The sequence below is a fragment of the Ochotona curzoniae genome, unplaced genomic scaffold (assembly GCF_017591425.1).
Source record: "Ochotona curzoniae isolate NIBS_2020 unplaced genomic scaffold, NIBS_Ocur_1.0 contig_1, whole genome shotgun sequence".
Classification (NCBI taxonomy): Eukaryota; Metazoa; Chordata; class Mammalia; order Lagomorpha; family Ochotonidae; genus Ochotona; species Ochotona curzoniae.
This window is the reverse complement of record NW_024464918.1, coordinates 35962054-35981463: the sequence shown is the minus strand read 5'-3', so window position 1 is coordinate 35981463 and position 19410 is coordinate 35962054. Positions and strand designations below refer to the sequence as shown.

General features: G+C 41.7%; 1 protein-coding gene across 2 annotated transcripts in view; it reads left to right on the top strand.

Annotated features, from left to right (window-relative positions):
- The window catches only part of AFF4 (AF4/FMR2 family member 4), a 69577-nt gene that overhangs the window by 20929 nt on the left and 29238 nt on the right, over positions 1-19410 (top strand). For both annotated transcript variants that reach the window (XM_040971570.1, XM_040971561.1), the window contains 3 exons: positions 1792-2586; positions 4831-4875; positions 8576-8662. In XM_040971570.1, the coding sequence (XP_040827504.1) occupies positions 1792-2586; positions 4831-4875; positions 8576-8662 (927 nt within the window). The remainder of the gene's footprint in view (positions 1-1791; positions 2587-4830; positions 4876-8575; positions 8663-19410) is intronic.

The following is a 19410-nucleotide window of genomic DNA, read 5'->3' as shown; positions in this document are numbered from 1 at the left end:
CCTTTCAGTACTTGATTAACAGTATCAAATTAATATTAAAACAAGCTGTAGTAATAAATGGATCGGTTTCTATTACTACTAGCTATATGGTTTGCGAGTCGCTAAATAATACAGTTTCTGTTTGTGAATGTACCTTTAGTGACATTTGATTTGGCCTTGGATTGTGTTTGAATTGTTCTTTACATTTTAAAGACTTGTATTATGTATGTAACAGTAAAAATATGAAGGTGAGCTTAGAGGTACATGGGAAAATGAAAGTAAGGGCTAAGTTTATTTTTCCGTGAGCGTTTTGAATTGCAGTACACCATGTGTTATGCAGTAATGACTACAGTATGAGGGTGAGAGTGGTCGTTTTTCTAATGAAATATTAAAAGTAACAACATATTCAAAGTTTAGTTTACTTCTATTACATTTGGTTCTTATGGAAGTTACTTATATGTTCTACCTTTTAAAAAGTCTGTTAGCTAGAGCTATCAAACATTTTCTAATTTATTTATTCATTTTTTGAAAGATTTATTTATTTTTATTGGAAAGTCAGATATATAGAGAAGAGGAGAGACAGAAAGGAAGATCTTAAGTCTGCTGATTTACTCCCCAAGTGGCCGCTGTGGCTGGAGCTGAGCTGATCTGCAGTTAGAGCCAGGAGCTTCCTCCAGGTCTCCCACGCAGGTGCAGAGTCCCAAGGCTTTGGGCCATCCTCACCTGCTTTCCCAGGCCACAAGCAGGGAGCTGGATGGGAAGCAGGGCTGCTGGGATTAGAACTGGCACCCATGTGGGGTCCTATGGCATGCAAGTGAGGACTTTAGCCATAAGGTTACCATTATGATTTGGATTATATTAATGTTAATAACCTAAACTCACTTGATTCTTGCCAATCTCATAGATAAATATTGGTGTGTTGTTTTTTATGTCTATTCAATGCAGTCAGTTTTTTCTTTGATTATGAAAATTCGAGAGTTCTAAAACCTATAGACATCAGACATCTTAGATCTTTTATCACTTTTGAATGATATTTTTACAACTTACTGTTGACTTCAAAAGTTGAAAAATTCATTGGTCAGGGAAAATATTCAGGATTTGAAACTTTTTCAAGAAATTTTCATTGTTTAGTTTGTTTGAGACTTTTATTATGGTGAATTAACAGGGGGAGTTACAAAAAACAATCTGGGTATAACTTGTTTCACTAAATTTTTTGTTTTTGCTTCTGACCATAACACTGAATTAAGAGGAATAAAATTGTTCATGGATTAACAAAATATGAGTGCTAGCTACCATGCTGGCCTAACAGTTAATATATATAAGGGCATATTTATTTTTGAAAGCAGGGCTAGGGATGGAGAATCAGAGATCTTTGATCTGGCTGCAGCAGGTGGGACTGTGCTGGGCCAAAGCCAAGGTCCTGGAACTTCTAGGAATTCATTAACTTGGGCCATCTTCTGCTACTTTCTTAGGGCAATAGCAGAGAGGTGGGTCGAAAGTGGGAGCATCTGGAACTCAAACTGGCACCCTTATGGGGTGCTGGCATCACTGGTGGTGGTTTTATCTGCTATGTCACAATAGCAGCCCCTGCAATATTTCTATTTTAGCATTAGTGTTAGTTTTTGTTTTTTGTTTTGTTTTGTGTTGCTATGAAAGTTATGTATTTATCATTGCCTCTAAGTGTTAACTCTGAAATATGTAGCCTTCCTTTAAAAGTTCTCTTTGTATTTGAAAGTTAATAAATAAGTTTTGAAGAATATTTTATTGCTGAGCATGCTAATTTTATACCTTTATTTTGCATTTTTTTTTTAGACTAGCAAAGAAGATAAATTATCAAGTCGCATTCAGAGTATGCTTGGAGACTACGATGAAATGCAGGATTTCATAGGAGATAGAGCTATACCAAAGCTTGTAGCAATTCCCAAGCCTACAGTACCGCCAACCACAGATGAAAAATCAAATCCAAATTTCTTTGAACAGAGACATGGAGGTTCTCATCAGAGTAGCAAATGGACTCCAGTAGGACCTGCACCCAGCACTTCTCAGTCTCAGAAACGGTCGTCTGGCTTGCAAAGTGGACATAGTAGCCAGCGGACCAGTGCGAGCAGCAGCAGTAGCACCAACAGCAGTGGCCAGAGGCATGACCGTGACTCATACAGCAGCAGTGGGAGCAGTAGCCGGAAAAAAGGCCAGCATGGATCAGAACACTCCAAATCACGTTCGTCTAGCCCTGGAAAGCCCCAGGCTGTTTCTTCATTAAGCTCTAGTCATTCCAGATCTCATGGGAATGATCACCATAGCAAGGAACATCAGCGTTCCAAATCTCCTCGGGACCCTGATGCGAACTGGGACTCTCCCTCTCGCGTACCGTTTTCAAGTGGGCAGCATTCAAATCAGGCTTTCCCACCTTCATTGATGTCAAAGTCCAGTTCCATGTTACAGAAACCCACTGCCTATGTGCGGCCCATGGATGGACAGGAGTCCATGGAACCCAAACTGTCCTCTGAGCACTACAGCAGCCAATCCCATGGCAACAGCACAACCGAACTGAAGCCCAGCAGCAAAGCCCATCTCACCAAGCTGAAAATCCCTTCCCAACCACTGGATGTAAGTCTCCAGTTCAGAGCTGTTCACACTGTGATGTGTTAACCTGTTGACCTTGAATTATAATTGAACCTGAGCTGCAGCTTTGCCCTAATGATAAAGAATATGCAAATTTAAAGGCTGAAAAAAGAGGTCCAAAGAAAAATTTGCAAGTGACTCCCAAATGGATCTAGGGACTGTTAGCTTTCCCTCCTGGGAAGTAGAAAAATGTGCTTCACTGATTTCAGATGTGAAAATGACCAGTCAGCTGGGGGAAGCCTGACCTATCAGTGCCATCTCTCTCACTGTTGATGGCATGGCATGATACATAGCTTGCTTGCTTTTGTCTAGAAATCAGTTTTTCTATTTTTAAATTTTATTTTGCTGCTTTTTTTTTTTAAAGATTTATTTTTATTATTTTTTCATTGGAAAGGCGGATATACAGAGAGGAGAGACAGAGAGGAAGATCTTCCGTCTGATGATTCACTCCCCAAGTGAGCGCAACGGGCCGATACTATGCCGATCCAAAGCCAGGAGCCTCTTCTGGGTCTCCCACGCGGGTGCAGGGTCCCAAAGCTTTGGGCCGTCCTCGACTGCTTTCCCAGGCCACAGGCAGGGAGCTGGAAGGGAAGCGGGGCTGCTGGGATTAGAACCGGCGCCCATATGGGATCCCGGGCGTGCAAGGCGAGGACCTTTAACCACTTGTGCCACCTTGCCGGGCCCCCCTTTTTTTTTTTAAGTGAAAGGCAGAAAGGGAGTTCTGTCCACTGGTTCACTCTCTCACCCTGAGTGTTGAAACCAGGGCCTGAGAAGACAGTCAGGTCTCTCATGAGGTGGGGTGGGGAGGACAGAAGCCCAGTTACTTGAGCCATCCCTGCTGCCGCCCAGGATCTGCAGCAGCTGCCAGTGGAGCTGGAAGCTAGAGGGACGCAGAGCCAGCACTGCAACATCTTCATTGTAGTGGTACTGGAGAATGAAATGGGAGTCATGGTTTGTGGTACCACATACTGGGGCATTGCAGTTTATGGAAATGAATGTTGTATAGTGGTTATGTAGTGAGTTTTTCCCCTTTGGTTATACTTAAAGGATTGGACAAGTTGCTCTAAATTTCTAGGGGTAATTTGAAATTTATTGTGTTTGTTACCTCTTTATCGCCTGATACTGAAACATGACTTCAGAATAGTCAGGGAAGTGAACATTTATTTTGAATTAGGTGAGATTTTCTTTTTTAATGCAGTTCACGGAATAAAAAATACTGACATGACATCATTATCCAAAACTCTCAGTTGATGTTCCTGCATGATGAATGGGATTAAGGATCAGGGATAGTCAAAATAAGAAGGAACTTCTCTTGGTGGTATTTATCATCTAATTATGCCTCCAAGGCAAACTGAATTGTTGATCCTTAGTGTTTGTCTGGATTTGAGCTTTCTAATTCATGTTTGTGCTTTAAAATAAGCAACTTACATCTGTGATTTAAAAATAAAGGACTGTGCCCATCATGTTCCAAGCCAATACTCTTAGTAATACTTTTGTTTTTTTTAATTACATTGTATTATGTGACAGTAATACTTTTAATAATGCTTAGTAGTACTTGTCTTCCTCTGTTGGTTTATATGAAGTGGTTTACCTTAGTATCATGATATATTCTGTATACAAGGAAACTTCAATTTTGCACAAGCTGCTTACTTGAAATATCATGTCTTAAAAATTATTTCTCATCTGAAGTATAAAAAAATACACAATTATAAAAACCATTGAAAAATACAGATTTCCCCAAACTGTGCTTTCTAACTAGTTTTCTGATTTAATATACTGGTAGAATCATCAATACTTTTTTTTTTTTTTTTTCATTTAAGGTTTGTTCATTTGAAAGGCATTATGACAGAAACAGAGAGAGAAATCATCCATTTCCTGGTTCCTGAATGCCTGCAACATCCAAGGCTGGGCTAGGCCACAGCCAGGAACAGGAACCATTCTGTGGAATGGTTCTGTGGAAGACTGGGACCAGCACTTGAAGTCATTAACTGCTTTCCCAGTTGTATTAGGGAGCTGGATTGGAAATGGAGCAGCCAGGATTCCCAGCAGCATTCCTGTTTGGGATGCTGGTGTCATTTGCTGTGGCTGAACCAGATGCACTCTAACAGCACCCTCCCCCCCATGAAGATTTACTTAAATTCTACTTCATTTATAATAGTTTCTAAAAATCTTTATAGGTACTGTACACAAAGCTAATCATACTTCAAATGTGTGTTTCTTTTTCTTAAGGCTTCAGCTTCTGGTGATGTGAGCTGTGTGGATGAAATCCTTAAAGTAAGTTTTGTTTATGTATTTATTTATTGGATAATGGTCCTCTGCAAGCTTACAGAATTTCGCACAGGAGCCACAGCAACAGATTGCTTATATGTGTAACTTGATTATATTCATCATAAATGACTGTTCCGCTTCTCCCTATGTTCTGAATCACGTGGCTTTTTTGTTTTACTGTTTGCCTTCAAAGAGCTGATTTTGTTTTTTGTTTTAAGTAAAATAAATTTCAGTCCTAGCAATGTGCCTTGAAAGGAAGAAATACAATATAACCATGCTTTTTCAACTTATCGTACAGTTAATACTTTGAAATGCTTTAAAAAACTCAGTATTCAGATCTTCACCTTGCAGATAGCTGGCTTTGTAATCCATCTGTACCTTCTGGTTAGAAATCTGGTAGTAACAGACCTCTAAGTACTGCACTTTTTGGGTATTTAAAGCAATGCATTTAAAACCCACACATGGCCAAAATGTGCATTCTTTTGTTAGAAGAAAAGGAAAATGTTGGAAAAAGAGAAAGTCCAGATACTAAATGAGTGACCCTGACTGTGTTTCACTCCGTGGAGAAAACGCAGTCTCCTGTTACTTGTACTTTTTTCCTTGTAAGCTCTTAAATTGTGTGTCTCTATTTGATTTTCCCTGTTCTCCCGCATACCTTCCTGGAGCCCCCTGTCACCTCCCTTTTGCTGAACCTGTTCCTCTCAGACACTTTCTCCTCCTTCATCTAGGAGCTTCCTTTGGGTTTATACTTTTTTCCCTCTCTGCTGATTTAGGAATTTAAAGTTTGTGCTTCTGGAACGATCATTTCTTTCCTTGACTATTCTAAGGCTTCATTGTTATTATTTTCCTGGCACTTTCCTTGATCTCGCTCCTTACCGTTTGGGAAGCCTTGCCTTGTGTATTCTGTTCTCTATTAAGTGTGGTGCTTTTTACCTAGCCCCCTGTGTTTTCTTTCTGCGTTTTGACTCCTGTTCCTGCTAGTCTTGGCTTTATCTGTTCAGTGGTTGGCCTCCTTTGTGTTTTGGTTTATTTCTCTTAATTGCTTCTTAGCTGGATTCCATTTGGATTTTTCTTTGCTTGCTCAAATGTAACATGTCTAATGCTATGCTATCAGACTTCCTTTTAGGTACAGAATCTAATTAGTATAAAGAATGAGATATATAGACTTTGAAATTTCCTTTGAAATATCCATTCTTCCCATTTCTGTGACCTTTAAGCTTCTGTAATTGTAGCAGGGACCTCAGTGTGCTTGTCTCTACCTGCTTACCTGTCTTCTGTGTTATTACCAGCTTCTTTAATTCACTCTCCAGACTTCATAATTCTTTCACTTAAGAAAATTTCAGCAACTCTGTAGGAGCCATTGAAAGAGTGAGTAGTGTCTAAGTGTTATGTTCCAGCCCTTCCACAGGCTTTCCTGACTCTACGCTCCCTCAGTGCTTTTACCCAACTGGTTTCCCAACCCATACTTTTATTTTGCTCTTTTACTTCCTTGAAGTAATCTTTCTTGGAATGTATTTCTCTTTCCTCTTCAGTTACATGTTAGAATCACTTTATTATTATTATTTTAAAGATTTATATAAAGGATTTATTTCTTTTTATTGGAAACTCAGATTTACTAAGAAAAGGAGAGACAGAGAGAAAGATTTTCCTGTCCACTGATTCATTGCCCTAGTGGCTGCAATAGCCCAGGGCTGAGCTGATCCAAAGCCAGGAGCCAGGAACTTCTTCCGGGTCTTGCTCGCAGGTGCAGGGTCCCAAAGCTTTGGGCTGTCCTGTACTGCTTTCCCAGGCCAGAAACAGGAAGCTGGGTGGGAAGTGGAGCAGCTGTGATACGAACCAGCATCCATATGGGATCCTGACATGTAATGCAAAGACTTTAGCCGCTAAGCTACCATGCTCGCCCCTTTATTCTTAAAATCTCAGTTTCCTGTACCAGGCAGACTACAGTGACATAACTCACCTTTTGTAGTTACCCACTTGTATTAAAATTCCAAGAGCAGATATTTATCTCCCTGAACCTTCAACAACACGTGAAATTTTAGCTGCAACATTTTCTTAAATTATTTCTTTGATAGTACTGGTCATTTACTCTGTATTTTATATATACAGAGCTTGGTACATGTCCTTGAATCATGTCATGATACATTCAGGAGTTCGATAAGTTTTTTTCCATTGAGAATATTTTAGCATTGGAGATGCAAAATGCTGATCCCAAACCCTGAGACATGGGATTCTGCTTCCTTCTCCTTCCCTGTAAGCCATGGGTGGGGTACTTCATTTCCTTTTTGTGTTTTCTTCATATCTAGTCATACTGTTTGCAGAAATTTATTGATAAACTTAAAATATTTTCTAAAATTAAGTGTAATATTAATATTATACTTAATTAATTAATATCAATTTTAAGATGCTTAATTGAGCACCTACTCTGTGTCTAACACTGGATAGTGACAGTAGTTTCACCTTCTGTAGCAGGCAATGGGAAACAGACGCTATTAAAAATAAATAAGAGATAAAGGGCAATTATGTGCAGGTTACTCTCTAAGAGTTTCAGTTAGTAGAGTCTAAATCAAGTGACCTTGTCTGTCTCCCTTCTGTTCTTTTTCCCAGAGGTTGCTAATCATAACTGTCTTTCCAGAGATTTTGTTTTCATGTATAAACGTTTACTAGGACATAGACTGATTTGTATTTGTCACTTAACATACTGTAGACATCATTTCATGTGAACAGTTAAATTTCTTGTTTTGTTGTCGGCTTGGTGTTCCATTGCATGGCTGCCTGGCAATTGATTTAATCAACACAGTGCTTTGGGGACATAAGTTTCTAGTTTTTAAGTGTGAGCCCCATGAATATATATCTTAACTGTGGATGTAGCTTTGGAATATATTTCTAAGTTCTGTACCACTTTTGATTCACCCGCTGGCGTTACTTGGAACAAAATGCCTAAAATAAAGTTTAATTTATTTTTGTAAATTATTCTAAGTTTAATATCTACATCTCCCCTCTAACATACACACTGTGAATTTGCTCAGCTCCCGCTCAACCACAATTGGTACAGGATTACATAAAAAGAAGGCTGATGGCCCTCCTTATCTGTTTTTCTTCTTACTTCCTTTTGAAATTTTTTTCATTTTCTCACCTGAGAAGTCTGTTGTAGTCAGACTTTCCTAGGTTGAAATTCTGTGTCCACTGCTTACCGTGTGACTTTGAGAAAGTGACTTTACCTGTATACTTTAGTTTCATCCTGAGTTAGGATAATAATCATGTCTACCTCATAATGGCATTGTGAGTACTAAATGAGTAACAGACATGTAAATACTTAGCCTAGTGTCTGGCCCATTAAAGGTACATAATAAATGTTAGCTGCTTTCCGTATCATTATCCTCTCCTCGCACCCCCGCCACAGGCTCCCCCCGATGGCACTTAGTGTGTGCCATATATCTCATGTCAAGCTGATTTCTTAACTATTAGCAGGTTTCCTCATCCTAACTGTGAATTCTTTGAAACCAGGGAATGGTTATTATTTATATTCCTTTTACCAACCCCATAGTGCCTTGCACACAATTGTGCTTGATAAATACTTGACTAATTATGTATAATTTTGGAGGAGCCGTCATAAAACCAGCATTTATAAATACAAATCTGGTTTTTAGCTGTATATTTTTATCCTTAACTTGGTTGAAAACAAACTGTAATAATTACATTTCAGGAGATGACGCATTCATGGCCTCCCCCTCTAACGGCTATTCATACTCCATGCAAAACAGAACCTTCCAAATTTCCTTTTCCAACCAAGGTAAGTAAATAAAATATCTTTGATACTGTAAGAAAATTCTAAATGGCTTGACTAATCATATGAATTAAAAATTGTCTTGCCATTTCGATTCTAGTGGGAGATAGGCAATAAGTAAGTGAATAACTAGGTAAGTTGAGATAGTAATACTGCTATTTGAAGAAAATAAACAGGATGATGGAATTGTGAGCATCTTGGATTGAGAGGAACTTAAGAAATCTTGGAAGGCAATATGGGGAGAGACTTAAAGGCATTGGTGTTTATTGCAAGCTCTTATGATGTATTTGAGGCCAGAGGTGATACATGATTCTCAAACCATAGATTGAGGAAACCCTTCTCACAGGACATGGCACCCAGACCTGCGGCCTGTGGGAAGGGCTTCTTCAGGAAATGCTTCCAAGCTCATCTAAAATCAATGCATTTTTTTTCTAGCATTAGTTGGTTCTTAAAATATAATACAGAAATATATCTCCTTTAGGAAGTTTGGCCTGGATCCCTTATAGTAAATAAGCCGTTCCCATGCTGCCCTGCCCCTTTTTCATAAAAGCTCCATTCATATATACCTCTGCAGGCCTTTTTAATGCATTTCTATATATTTGTATAATCATTACCCATAAGACTTTTCCATTTATTGTTTGTACACAGATACATTGTTGTGTATCTTTAATTAGCTAGCAGTGGGTTTGTTGAAGATCTTGCCATACTATTATATACTGAGGTGTTTTCACGTCTGTAACTGTACCCATAGGGTGAATCCATCTGACTTTGTTTAACCATTTCTCTGTGGTACATTAAGTTTCCATTTCTGTAACCATTTCTTTAGTGGATATCTTTGCGCCTGCCTTTCTTGTGTGCATATAAATTTCTGCAGAATAAAAAGCTGGTGGAATTGCCAGGTGCTAGGAGTGTTTATCATGCATACTCTCAAATTCCCTCTCGAGTGCCATCACAATACACTCACCAGTTAGTACTTCCATTTGCATTACCCCTGTTTCTTCCATGAACACGGCCAGTTGATAGTATTGTCAATTTTCTGAAGGAAAATGACATTCCATTTCCTAGATCACTGATGAAGTTCACCTTTGTCACCCTCATGACTACTTCTTATATCAGTGTGACTGTTGCTCCTGCTGTTTGACTTGTAACTTCTATCTAATGACTTTACAGGGGTTTTTTGTTTTGTATAATTTATTTAGTAAGAATTCTCAATTCTAGTAATGTTGCAAATATATCTCTTGGTTAGCATCATGTCTTTTTTAAAGTTTTGTGATATTTTAATTTTGATAAATAAAATATATCCTCTTCCTTTACCTTATTCTTGTGAACCAAGGTTCATAAACTACCTTTTTATTTGTGATGTCTATCTTTAGGTCATTTTACTTCTGTGTGTGATGTGAGGATGTTGTAGGGTTTTTGACCCCGAGTACAGCAGCAACCTCACTTCTTGTCTCGCAGGAAAGAAGAATTTTCGTGCGGAAACAGTTTAGTTTTAAAGCAAGATTTGTTAGACAAGTTGAGAAAGGAGAATCCTGTCCTAGTGACAGGAGGGGGCTCTGAGATAGAAAGGACCCTTACCCCCTGCCATAGTGGCAGGAAGAAAAGTGGAAAAAAGAGATCCTAGTCTTTTGCCATAGTGGCAGGAGGAAAAGGAAGAAAAAAACCCATATTAATGGTGGGAAAAGCATGTTTTAAATGTTTACCTCAAAGATGTTTCTTCATAAACAAAGAAAATTCCTGGTTTTTCAGTGCTTAGGTATTCAGAACAGCTGTCCCTGGCTCAGATGAGGCCACAAGTTGGGAACACAATCTCCACCTCCCCTGCAGGGCAGAAGGCCAGTCCCTTGAGTCACTGCCCCCAGGATCCGTGCTGGGGACAAATCCAGTCTAGAATCAAATCCAGGCACTCCAGTCTGGGGCTTGAAGGCCTTAACTGCAAGGCCAATAGTTCTCTCAACTGTCCCTCTTCAGTGTAATCATTACTGTTTTTAAAAGAAAAAGATGTGATGTCTTAAATTCGAGTTCTGCCTGAGCAAAAACAAAGTTCTAAATCTGAATATCATTCTAAAGGTGACTCACAGTGCCCTACTCATCTCCACCCTGCCCCACCTCTGTGCTCTCACACAAGCTGTAGGACTCTCATTGAAAACCAAGTGATATGCAGAAGCAGCCTGATTGGTGGCGATTGCATTTGCCTGTGATTAGCTAGGATTCAGCTACTTAGTATAAAGAAAAAGCCTTGTTTTTTTGTTTTCAAGGTTTTTTTGTTTTGCTTTTAGGACTCCCAAATTAAAAAAAAAATTTTTTTAAGATATGGTGAGAGAGAGGCAGGGAGAAAGAGAGATCTGCTTGTCCATTCCCTAGATAGCTGCAGTGGCGCATGCTAGATTGGGGCTAAGCCAGGAGCAGGTGGTTTGACCTGGGTTTTCTACAGGGAAGCAGGGGCCCAAATATTTAGGCCATCTTCCACTGCTTTCCCAGGTGCATTATCAGGGAGCTGGATCAAGAGTAGTGTTCAGGACTCGAACCTGCTGCCTGGTGGTGACACTAGCCCTGAAAAGATTGCATTGTTAGATTAGTTTACCCTTTGCATACACTTCGGGGCAGGACAGCTCACTATGTGCAAAGGCCGGTCTGAGCCCTGAACACAGCTTAGCAACTGCAGAGTGTGGCTTTAGACTCAATAGTACTGGGTTTAAATATATCATTTTATCTTTTTTTATATTCTGTATTATTTTTATACTTACTAATCATTTTTTAAGTTGTCTCTCACATGGATGCAGGAACCCAAGCACTTGCCCCCATCTTTTACTGCTTTTGCAGTTGTATTATCAGGGAATTGGATCGGTAGTAGGGCAGCTGAGTTATGAACTGGTACCTCTATGGATGCGAGTGTCTCAGCAGCTTAACCCTCTATACAACCAACTTGAAAGTTGTTTTAATCTGTTTCTTCCCTGTATCCCATGGTATATTGCTCATCCAGGTTGCTCCTTTTTTTCTTTCCTCTCTACTTCTGCCTCTGTTATTAATGGTTTCACAGCATTTTGCTGGGTACTATAAGGAAGTACAAAAGTAGAAATGTGCTTTATATCAGTGTGTCAAATATTTGGTTGTGGAAGTACAGTACATGAGAGAAACAGAAAAGTTATATGTTAGTGTTTTTTGGCAAGTAGTTATAAACACCATCTGTGTGAGAGTGTCTGTGGGTCCAAGGAAACCAGATGTCGGAGTAAGACCATCTGCTGTCGGGCCTTCCAAACTGTATTTTCTTGTGTAAAAACAGTTCTGTTTCCAGTAGTAAAAGGACTTTCAAAATGACTGCAATATATTACTTCATTTTGAGCTCATGCCTTTACAGTCTTACTATAACAAGTCTATTAATTACATAGGAGGTAGAACAAACATGTCTTGGGGATGGAGTGTGTGGTCAGAACTTGGAGGCTGGTTTGCTTCTGCTCCAGTCGTCCACCTGTACCACTTGATCAGTCTCTTAGCAGATACATTGACTTCCATTCTGATTTTCTCAAGGCTGTTGTCAGTATGACAGCTAAGATGATCTTTCTAGTTTGTCTACATGGTTGTGTAATTCTTCCGCTTAGTAAACTGTGCCACCCACGTCTTTGATCTGATATAACGTGTTAGATTGTCCATCTCCGTGTCTCGCTGTTCCTCTGCCTCTGCTTTTTCCTCCTTGGTGCTGCCTGTTAAGTTCCTCTGAGAATCTGTGCTCTTCGCTTGTTGGCCTTTGCATATGTTGTTCTTTCTCTCCTGAGTACTCACCTGTGCGTGGTTCAGATCTCGGAGTGAACGGTGCTCCCTCTGGATGAGCACCTCTGCTCATTGTCCTGCCCGCTTCTCTGGCTCTCCCTCTCACATGCACGCAGTTGGGACTCTGTGTGTGCCTCTTGCCCTTTGTTGCGCTGATCAAAGTTGCCATTTTACCTCTATTTGCTTGAGTACTTGCAAAGATAGTCATCCTTTGCCTTACTCAAACAGGTACCCAGCTGTGATGGCAAGTCCCTTGTCTATCTTTGCCTGTCAGTCTGTGTTCCAGGGAGTGAATGTGATGCTGCAGAGTTTGGGTTTCATCCATAGGAGAATCAAAGAACCTTTTTGAGTTCCTGTGAAAAAAATTGGATAGCTGTGGTGATGCAGAGTGATACTAGGGTTTTTGAAAAGCAAATCAGAGACTGGCTGAGTAGGAGCAAGTCCGAAGTCCTGAAGACGCATTGTAGATGCGAAGAAGTGAGGAACTAGCATCTGCACTGTAGCTGGCGGAGTGACGTTGGAGTCGGTTATTTAGAGTATAATCCTATAGTAACCTGGTGGCCATCTGACTCTTGTCAGAGATGAGGGAAAGTTCTCCGATTATTTGAGGGCTTGCGTTTTTTTTCTTTAAAAAGGAGACATGTTTGAATGGTAAAGAAAGAGAGGAGGAGGAAAGGAGGGAGAGGGACAAGGAAAGAGAGAGAATGGCTACTCATTTATTCTTCAAATGATTTCAACAGCCAAGATTGTGCTAAGCTGAAGCCAGGAGCCAGAACCAACAAACATTCTAATCTCCTAACTAGGTGACCCAAGTACATTATCAGAATCCCAGATCAGAAGTCGAAAAACCAGGACTAGAACCGGCACTCCAAGATATGATGCCAGTGTTACAAGCAGTGGTTTGACTTGCCGTATCACAGTGTTGGTCTCAGGGCCAATAACTCCTGGGCCATTTAAGCAGTGAGTATAGGACAGCAAGCAGTTAAAAGGCTTGGAAGGGGGCTGGCACTGTGACTCAGCAAGTTAACCAGCAGCCTGTGTGGCTGCCATCGTGCTAGCGCCTGTTTGAGTTCTGGCTACTCCTCTTGTGATTGAACTCCCGGCTAATGCACCTGAGAAAGCAGAGGAAATCAGTCCCAGTACCTGGGCCCTGCTGCTCATGTGGGAAGCCAGAAAGCAGGAGCATGCAGCTTTCTCCAGGTCTTCCAGGCGGGCGGCAGGGACCACAGTACTTGAGCCATCGTCCACTGCTTTCCCAGATACATTAACAGAAGGTGGATCAGAGGCAGGATCTGGGACTTGAGCCAACACTCTAGTATTTGATACTGGTAGTGCAAATGGTGGTTTAACTCACTATACAATTCCTAAAACAGTAAGAGTGACCTTTTGGCCATTTTTGTATTTACAATTTTTTTTTAAAGATTTATTTTTATTATTTTTTTTATTGGAAAGGCGGATATACAGAGAGGAGAGGCAGAGAGGAAGATCTTCCGTCTGATGATTCACTCCCCAAGTGAGCGCAACGGCCAATGCTATGTCGATCCAAAGCCAGGAGCCTCTCCCATGCGGGTGCAGGGTCCCAAAGCTTTGGGCTGTCCTCGACTGCTTTCCCGGGCCACAGGCAGGGAGCTGGAAGGGAAGCGGGGCTGCCGGGATAGAACCGGCGCCCATATGGGATCCCGGGTGTGCAAGGCAAGGACCTTAACCACTGCGCCACTGCGCTGGGCCCGTTTTTACAATTTTTTAAGCAGTGGTATTGAGATACAATTTACTTGCCATGTGACTTCACCCATTTATTTATTTATTTATTTTTAAATTAAATTTTTTGTTTTAATTTTTATTGGAAAGTCAGATAGAGAGGAGGAGGAGGAGAGACAGAGAGGAAGATCTTCTCCATCTGCTAGTTTCTCCTCAGGTGGCTGCAGTGGCCGGAACTGAGCCAATCCAAAGCCAGGAGCTTTTGCCAGGTCTCCCACACAGGTGCAGAGTCCTTGGAAGCTGCACAGGCTTTGGACCATCCTTAACCGCTTTCCCAAGCCACAAGCAGGGAGCCAGATGGGGAGTGAGGCCTCTGGGATTAAAACCAGTGCCCATATGGAATCCTGGTGTCTGCAAGGTGAAGACTTTAGCCACTAGGCCACCACACCATGCCCTATTTATTTATATTTTTAAGATTTATTCCTTTTTATTAGAAAGACAGATTTGCCGAGAGAAGGAAAGGCAGAGAAAAGGAGTGACAGAAAGATCTTTCTTCCACTGGTTCACTCTCCAAATGGCCACAACAGCTAGAGCTGAGTCGATCCAAAGCCAGGAGCATATTCCAGGTCTCCTAGCAGGGTGGCAAGGGCCCAAGTACTTGGAACATCTTTTTTTGCTTTTCCAGAACATTAACCACGGAGCTGGATTGGAAATGGAGCAGTTGGAATTTAAACCTGCACCCATATGGGATGCTGGCAGCTTGAGCAGCAGCCATAACATCTGTGCTGTGACTTTTGCCATTTAAAGTGGAACCTCAGAGCCAGCAGCACAGTGGCGCAGCAAGCTAATCCTCCAGCCGTAGCACCAGCATCTCATATAGGGACCAGTTGAAGTACCAGCTGCCTCACTCATGTCTAGCTCCTTGCTAATATTTCTGAGAGAGCAGCAAAAGACGGACCAAAGCCTTGGGACCCTGCACCCACTTGGAAGATGCAAAAGAACCTTGGGACCTCAGATCAACCCAGTTCCAGTCACTGTGGCTGTTTGGGGGAGTGAGTCAGCTCTCTGTCCTTTTCTCTTTGTAAATTTGCCTTCTAAATAAAACTAAATTTTTAAAAAAGCATATCTTACAGGGTGTCAGATTATGATGTAGCAAATTAAGCTGCCACTTCCAACACTGATGTTCCTTTCTCAAAGTACCTGTGAATTCTAGCTGCTCCACTTCCCGTCCAGCTCCCTTCGCAAGTGCCCGGGCCCTGCCACCCACGTGAGAGACCAGACTGGAACTCCTCGCTCCAGTCTTCATTTTGGCCCAGCCTCAGCCGTTGAGGTCATTTTGGGAGAGAGTGAAGTAGACTAACAAATGAAAATCTGCTTCTCTCTCTAACTAACTTTCAGATAAAGTAAATCTTTAGAAAATAGTAATAGAAGTGCACATTCGAGCACTTAGGAGTCTGTAGATCTGTGCAGTCATCACTACAGAAAGAAACTTTACCTTTCGCATTCCCTGTAGCCCCCTTCTCTCCTCGCAGCCCCTAGGAACCCCTCCGCTGCTGTCTCTACCGACTTTCCTATTCTAGCCGTTACATGTAGGCGAATCCTATAAACAGCCTTTTTATGGCTAGGTTCTTTGATTTAGCATCATATTTTCAAGGCTTATCCAAGGAATCACTATATCATTCCTTTTTGTGGCCAAATTTCATTCCACAGGGTGGATGTATATCTCATTTTGTGTAATAATTGGTGTTTCAGTCATTTGTCGTTTTGTAGATTGTAAAGAATGGTGCTTTCAGTGTTCATGCGGAGGTATTTATGTGGGTGTGTGTTCATTTCACTTGGTTGTATTCCTGAAAGTAGAATTTCTGGATCCCTTGGTAACTTTCTATTTAGTCAGCTGAGGAAATCCTGATGTTTCCAAAGCAGCCCTACCATTTTACATCTCCGCCTAGATGACAGTTTCTCCTCATGTTTGTCCACATTTGTTGCTATCTTTTTGATTCTAGCAATCTTAGAATGAAATGCTGGGTATCTTCATGGGCTTGACTTCGTTTCCCTGTTGGCATCTTCTCAGACACTTACTGGCCCTTTATACATATTTCTTGGAGAAATATCTGTTCAGATTCTTTCCCGATTTTTCTAGTTAGACTGTCTTGTTATCCTTGAATTATAAGCATTCTTTATATGTTGTAGATGCAAATCCTTTGTCGGGTTGCAAATATTTTTTCCTATTTTATGAGTTCCTTTTTTTTCCCCCGATGGTATTGTTTGAAACACAAAAATTCTTACTTTTCACAAAGTTCAATTAATCTTCTTTTCATATTTCATACTTTTGATACCATATCTATATAAAAAGTCTTTGCCTAGTCCTTGATCATTAAGATATGGCACTGTGTTTTTCAAGTTTAATAACTTTAGCTTTTACCTTAATTTCTTTGATTGATTTTGAGTTAACTTTTCCATGGTGTGTGACATAAAGGAGCAGCTTTATTCTTTTGCATTTGGTTATTTATTACAATTTTGAAAAGACTGTTCTTTTCCTATTGGGTGATCTTGGCACTCTTAAAAAGTCACCTGGAGAATAAATGTATGTTTACAGTTTTGTTTTGTTTTTTTTACCTCTCTTACTGTTTAGATTGCTCTTTTGCAGATAATTCTGTCACAGAACAAGATCATTTTTAAGTAGTCATTTAGGGGATGTTTGTGTAACATCTTGCAACACAGACTTTATCTAGGAAGGTACATGTTTTCATATATGACACAGCTGTTCTGGTCAGGAATGTTAAGTTCGTAAAGCCGTGTTTTGGTAGTGATGGTGACATTTTAGCTTCCATTCCATTGGTGTTCCCTGAGTGCTTACCAAAATGTGTGACAGTCCTTTCCTCAGGCTGCCACTTATGTATGACCTGTTGGGAGCAGAGAAAGGGAGTCAATCACATGACATGAACATTCCCTTCTGGAATCTTTTTTAGTTCATAAAGGTAGAATATTCTAAAAGTGCATAGATTGTATAGCTAATTTTTGCCTAAGTATTGTTTTAGTGCTTACTTTTTTTTTGAAAGATTTATTTATTTTTATTGGAAAGTCAAACTTATAGAAAAGAGAGAGCGAAAGGTCTTCCATCCACTAATTCATTCCCTGAGTGGGTGCAGTGGCCAGAACTGTGCCAATCTGAAGGCAGGAGCCAGGAGCTTCTTCCAGGTCTCCTACACAGGTCCAGTGTCCCAAGCCATTAGGCTGTTCTTCACTGCTTTCCCAGGTCACAAAGCAGGGAGCTGGAAGGGAAGTGGAATAGCTGAGTACGAACCAGTGCCGATATGGGATCCTGGCGCATGGAAGGCAAGGGCTTTAGCCACTAGGTTATTGCACCTGGCTCTATTTTTTTTTCTTTTTAAAGTAAGCATTTTCTTTTTAAAACTTATTTTTATTTTATATTTAATATTGTTTACATAGCTGAGATGGCTGCCAATTTGGGTTTTTGATTAGGTTGGGGAGAATCATGTGTGGAGGAGGGTGGGAAGGAAGGACACATGTTTTAATTTTTTTCTCCTGTGTCCATAGTTGCAGGGGTTAGGAGAGAGGGCCACTTCTATTTGTGCAACTACTTTAGAACCTGGGGACTGAGGACAGTCCTTTGATGCGCCTGAGAGACTCTGATGTGGGGCAGAGTGCTCTGAGAGTGTTACTTGAGTTGTTTTGATAGTTTTGACTCGTCAGCTTCCTTGCACCAGGGTTGAGAAAATCTTTCCAAGGTTGATTGGCTAACCAGGTTCACCTTAGTGCATCCATAGACTCAGGAACATGTAAAGCTTGGCCAGGACAGTGGTCCAACCTGTTCTGCTTTCCAACTTCTGGTAAGGCACTTGACATCTCTTGCTAGCCTAGATGAGTTGACTGTCATGTCCACTATGGGCATCTGGGCTTGCTGACCATTGCACAGGCATCAACAACTGAGGCCCATTCTGAATATGTGCACTCTAAAGTTGTATCACACGTATTGTGCTTTTCCCTGTGGCTGGGCTTTGAGTCCAACCATCCAGTTGTGGAGTGCCCCAAGAAACCTTGCTGGGGTGACATTAGGCTTGACTCTTGTGCATGCCAGTCAGTGCAGCAGGTTTGGTCTGTCACCTAGCCCAGCCAATGCACATACCCAGTGGTTGCAGCTGCTTGATCAGTTTTGGCCCTAGCTCCATCTTTTTCTGATGGGTGCTCAGCCTAGCCCAACCCAGCCTGTTCCAGGCCAGCTCTTCATGCACACCAGCAGATGGTACAGTTTAGTTGGGGCAACCCCTGTTAGCCCACCAGACCCAATGCCAGCACCAGTTTTTACAAGTGCTAGCACATGTTGTAGCCTAGCCTAGCCTTGTCACCCTGGCTCTAGTGCCACCCTTGGGTGCTGCAGCTTTACTTAGCCTTTCCATTCCAGACCCAGCTTACACATAACCCAACGAATGCTGCTATCTTGACCAGCCTGGCCCACCCCCTACACTGACTGTCATGATCACCCGTGAGAGCTGCAAGTGCCCACAGTTTCTATACCAGGCCCATTCCCAGTCCTGGGTCTTGTGCTTGCCAGTGGGTGCTGTGGCCCAGTCTGAGATGGCCCATCCCCAGCATTTGCCAGCTGGTGCTACATTCTGTTTCAGCACGGCCCACCCACAGTCACAACTCTTGTCAGTGAGTACAGCGACCTAACCCAGCCTGGACTACTTCCTTTTTTTTTTTTCTTTTTTTTAAGATCTATTTGTTTTTATTACAAAGGCAGATATACAGAGAGGAGGAGAGATAGATAGGAAGATCTTCCATCGATGATTCATTCCCCGAGTGACTGCAATGGCCGGTGCTGTGCTGATCCAAAGCCAGGAGCCAGGAACGTTCTCCAGGTCTCCCACGTGGGTGCAGGGTCCCAAGGCTTTGGCCCGTCCTCGACTGCTTTCCCAGGTCACAAGCAGGGATCTGAATGGGAAGTGAAGCAGCCGGGATACAAACTGCAGCCCATATGGGATCCCAGGGCGTTCAAGGCGAGGACTTTAGCCGCTAGGCCACGGCGCCGGGCCCTACTTCCAATCTTCATGTGAACTGGCAGGTGTTGTGTGATCCAATCCAGAATGGCCCAGCCCAGCACACCTCCAGACCTGGCTCGCATATGCCAACTCATACTGCGGTCTACCCTTTCCTGGCCTGTCCCCAGCACTGGCTCTCAGGCTCATCAGAAGGAGCTGCAACCTAGCAGGCGAGTGTCCCAAGTTCCCCTACCAGGCCTGCTCCCAGCCCCAACTCTTTCATGTGCC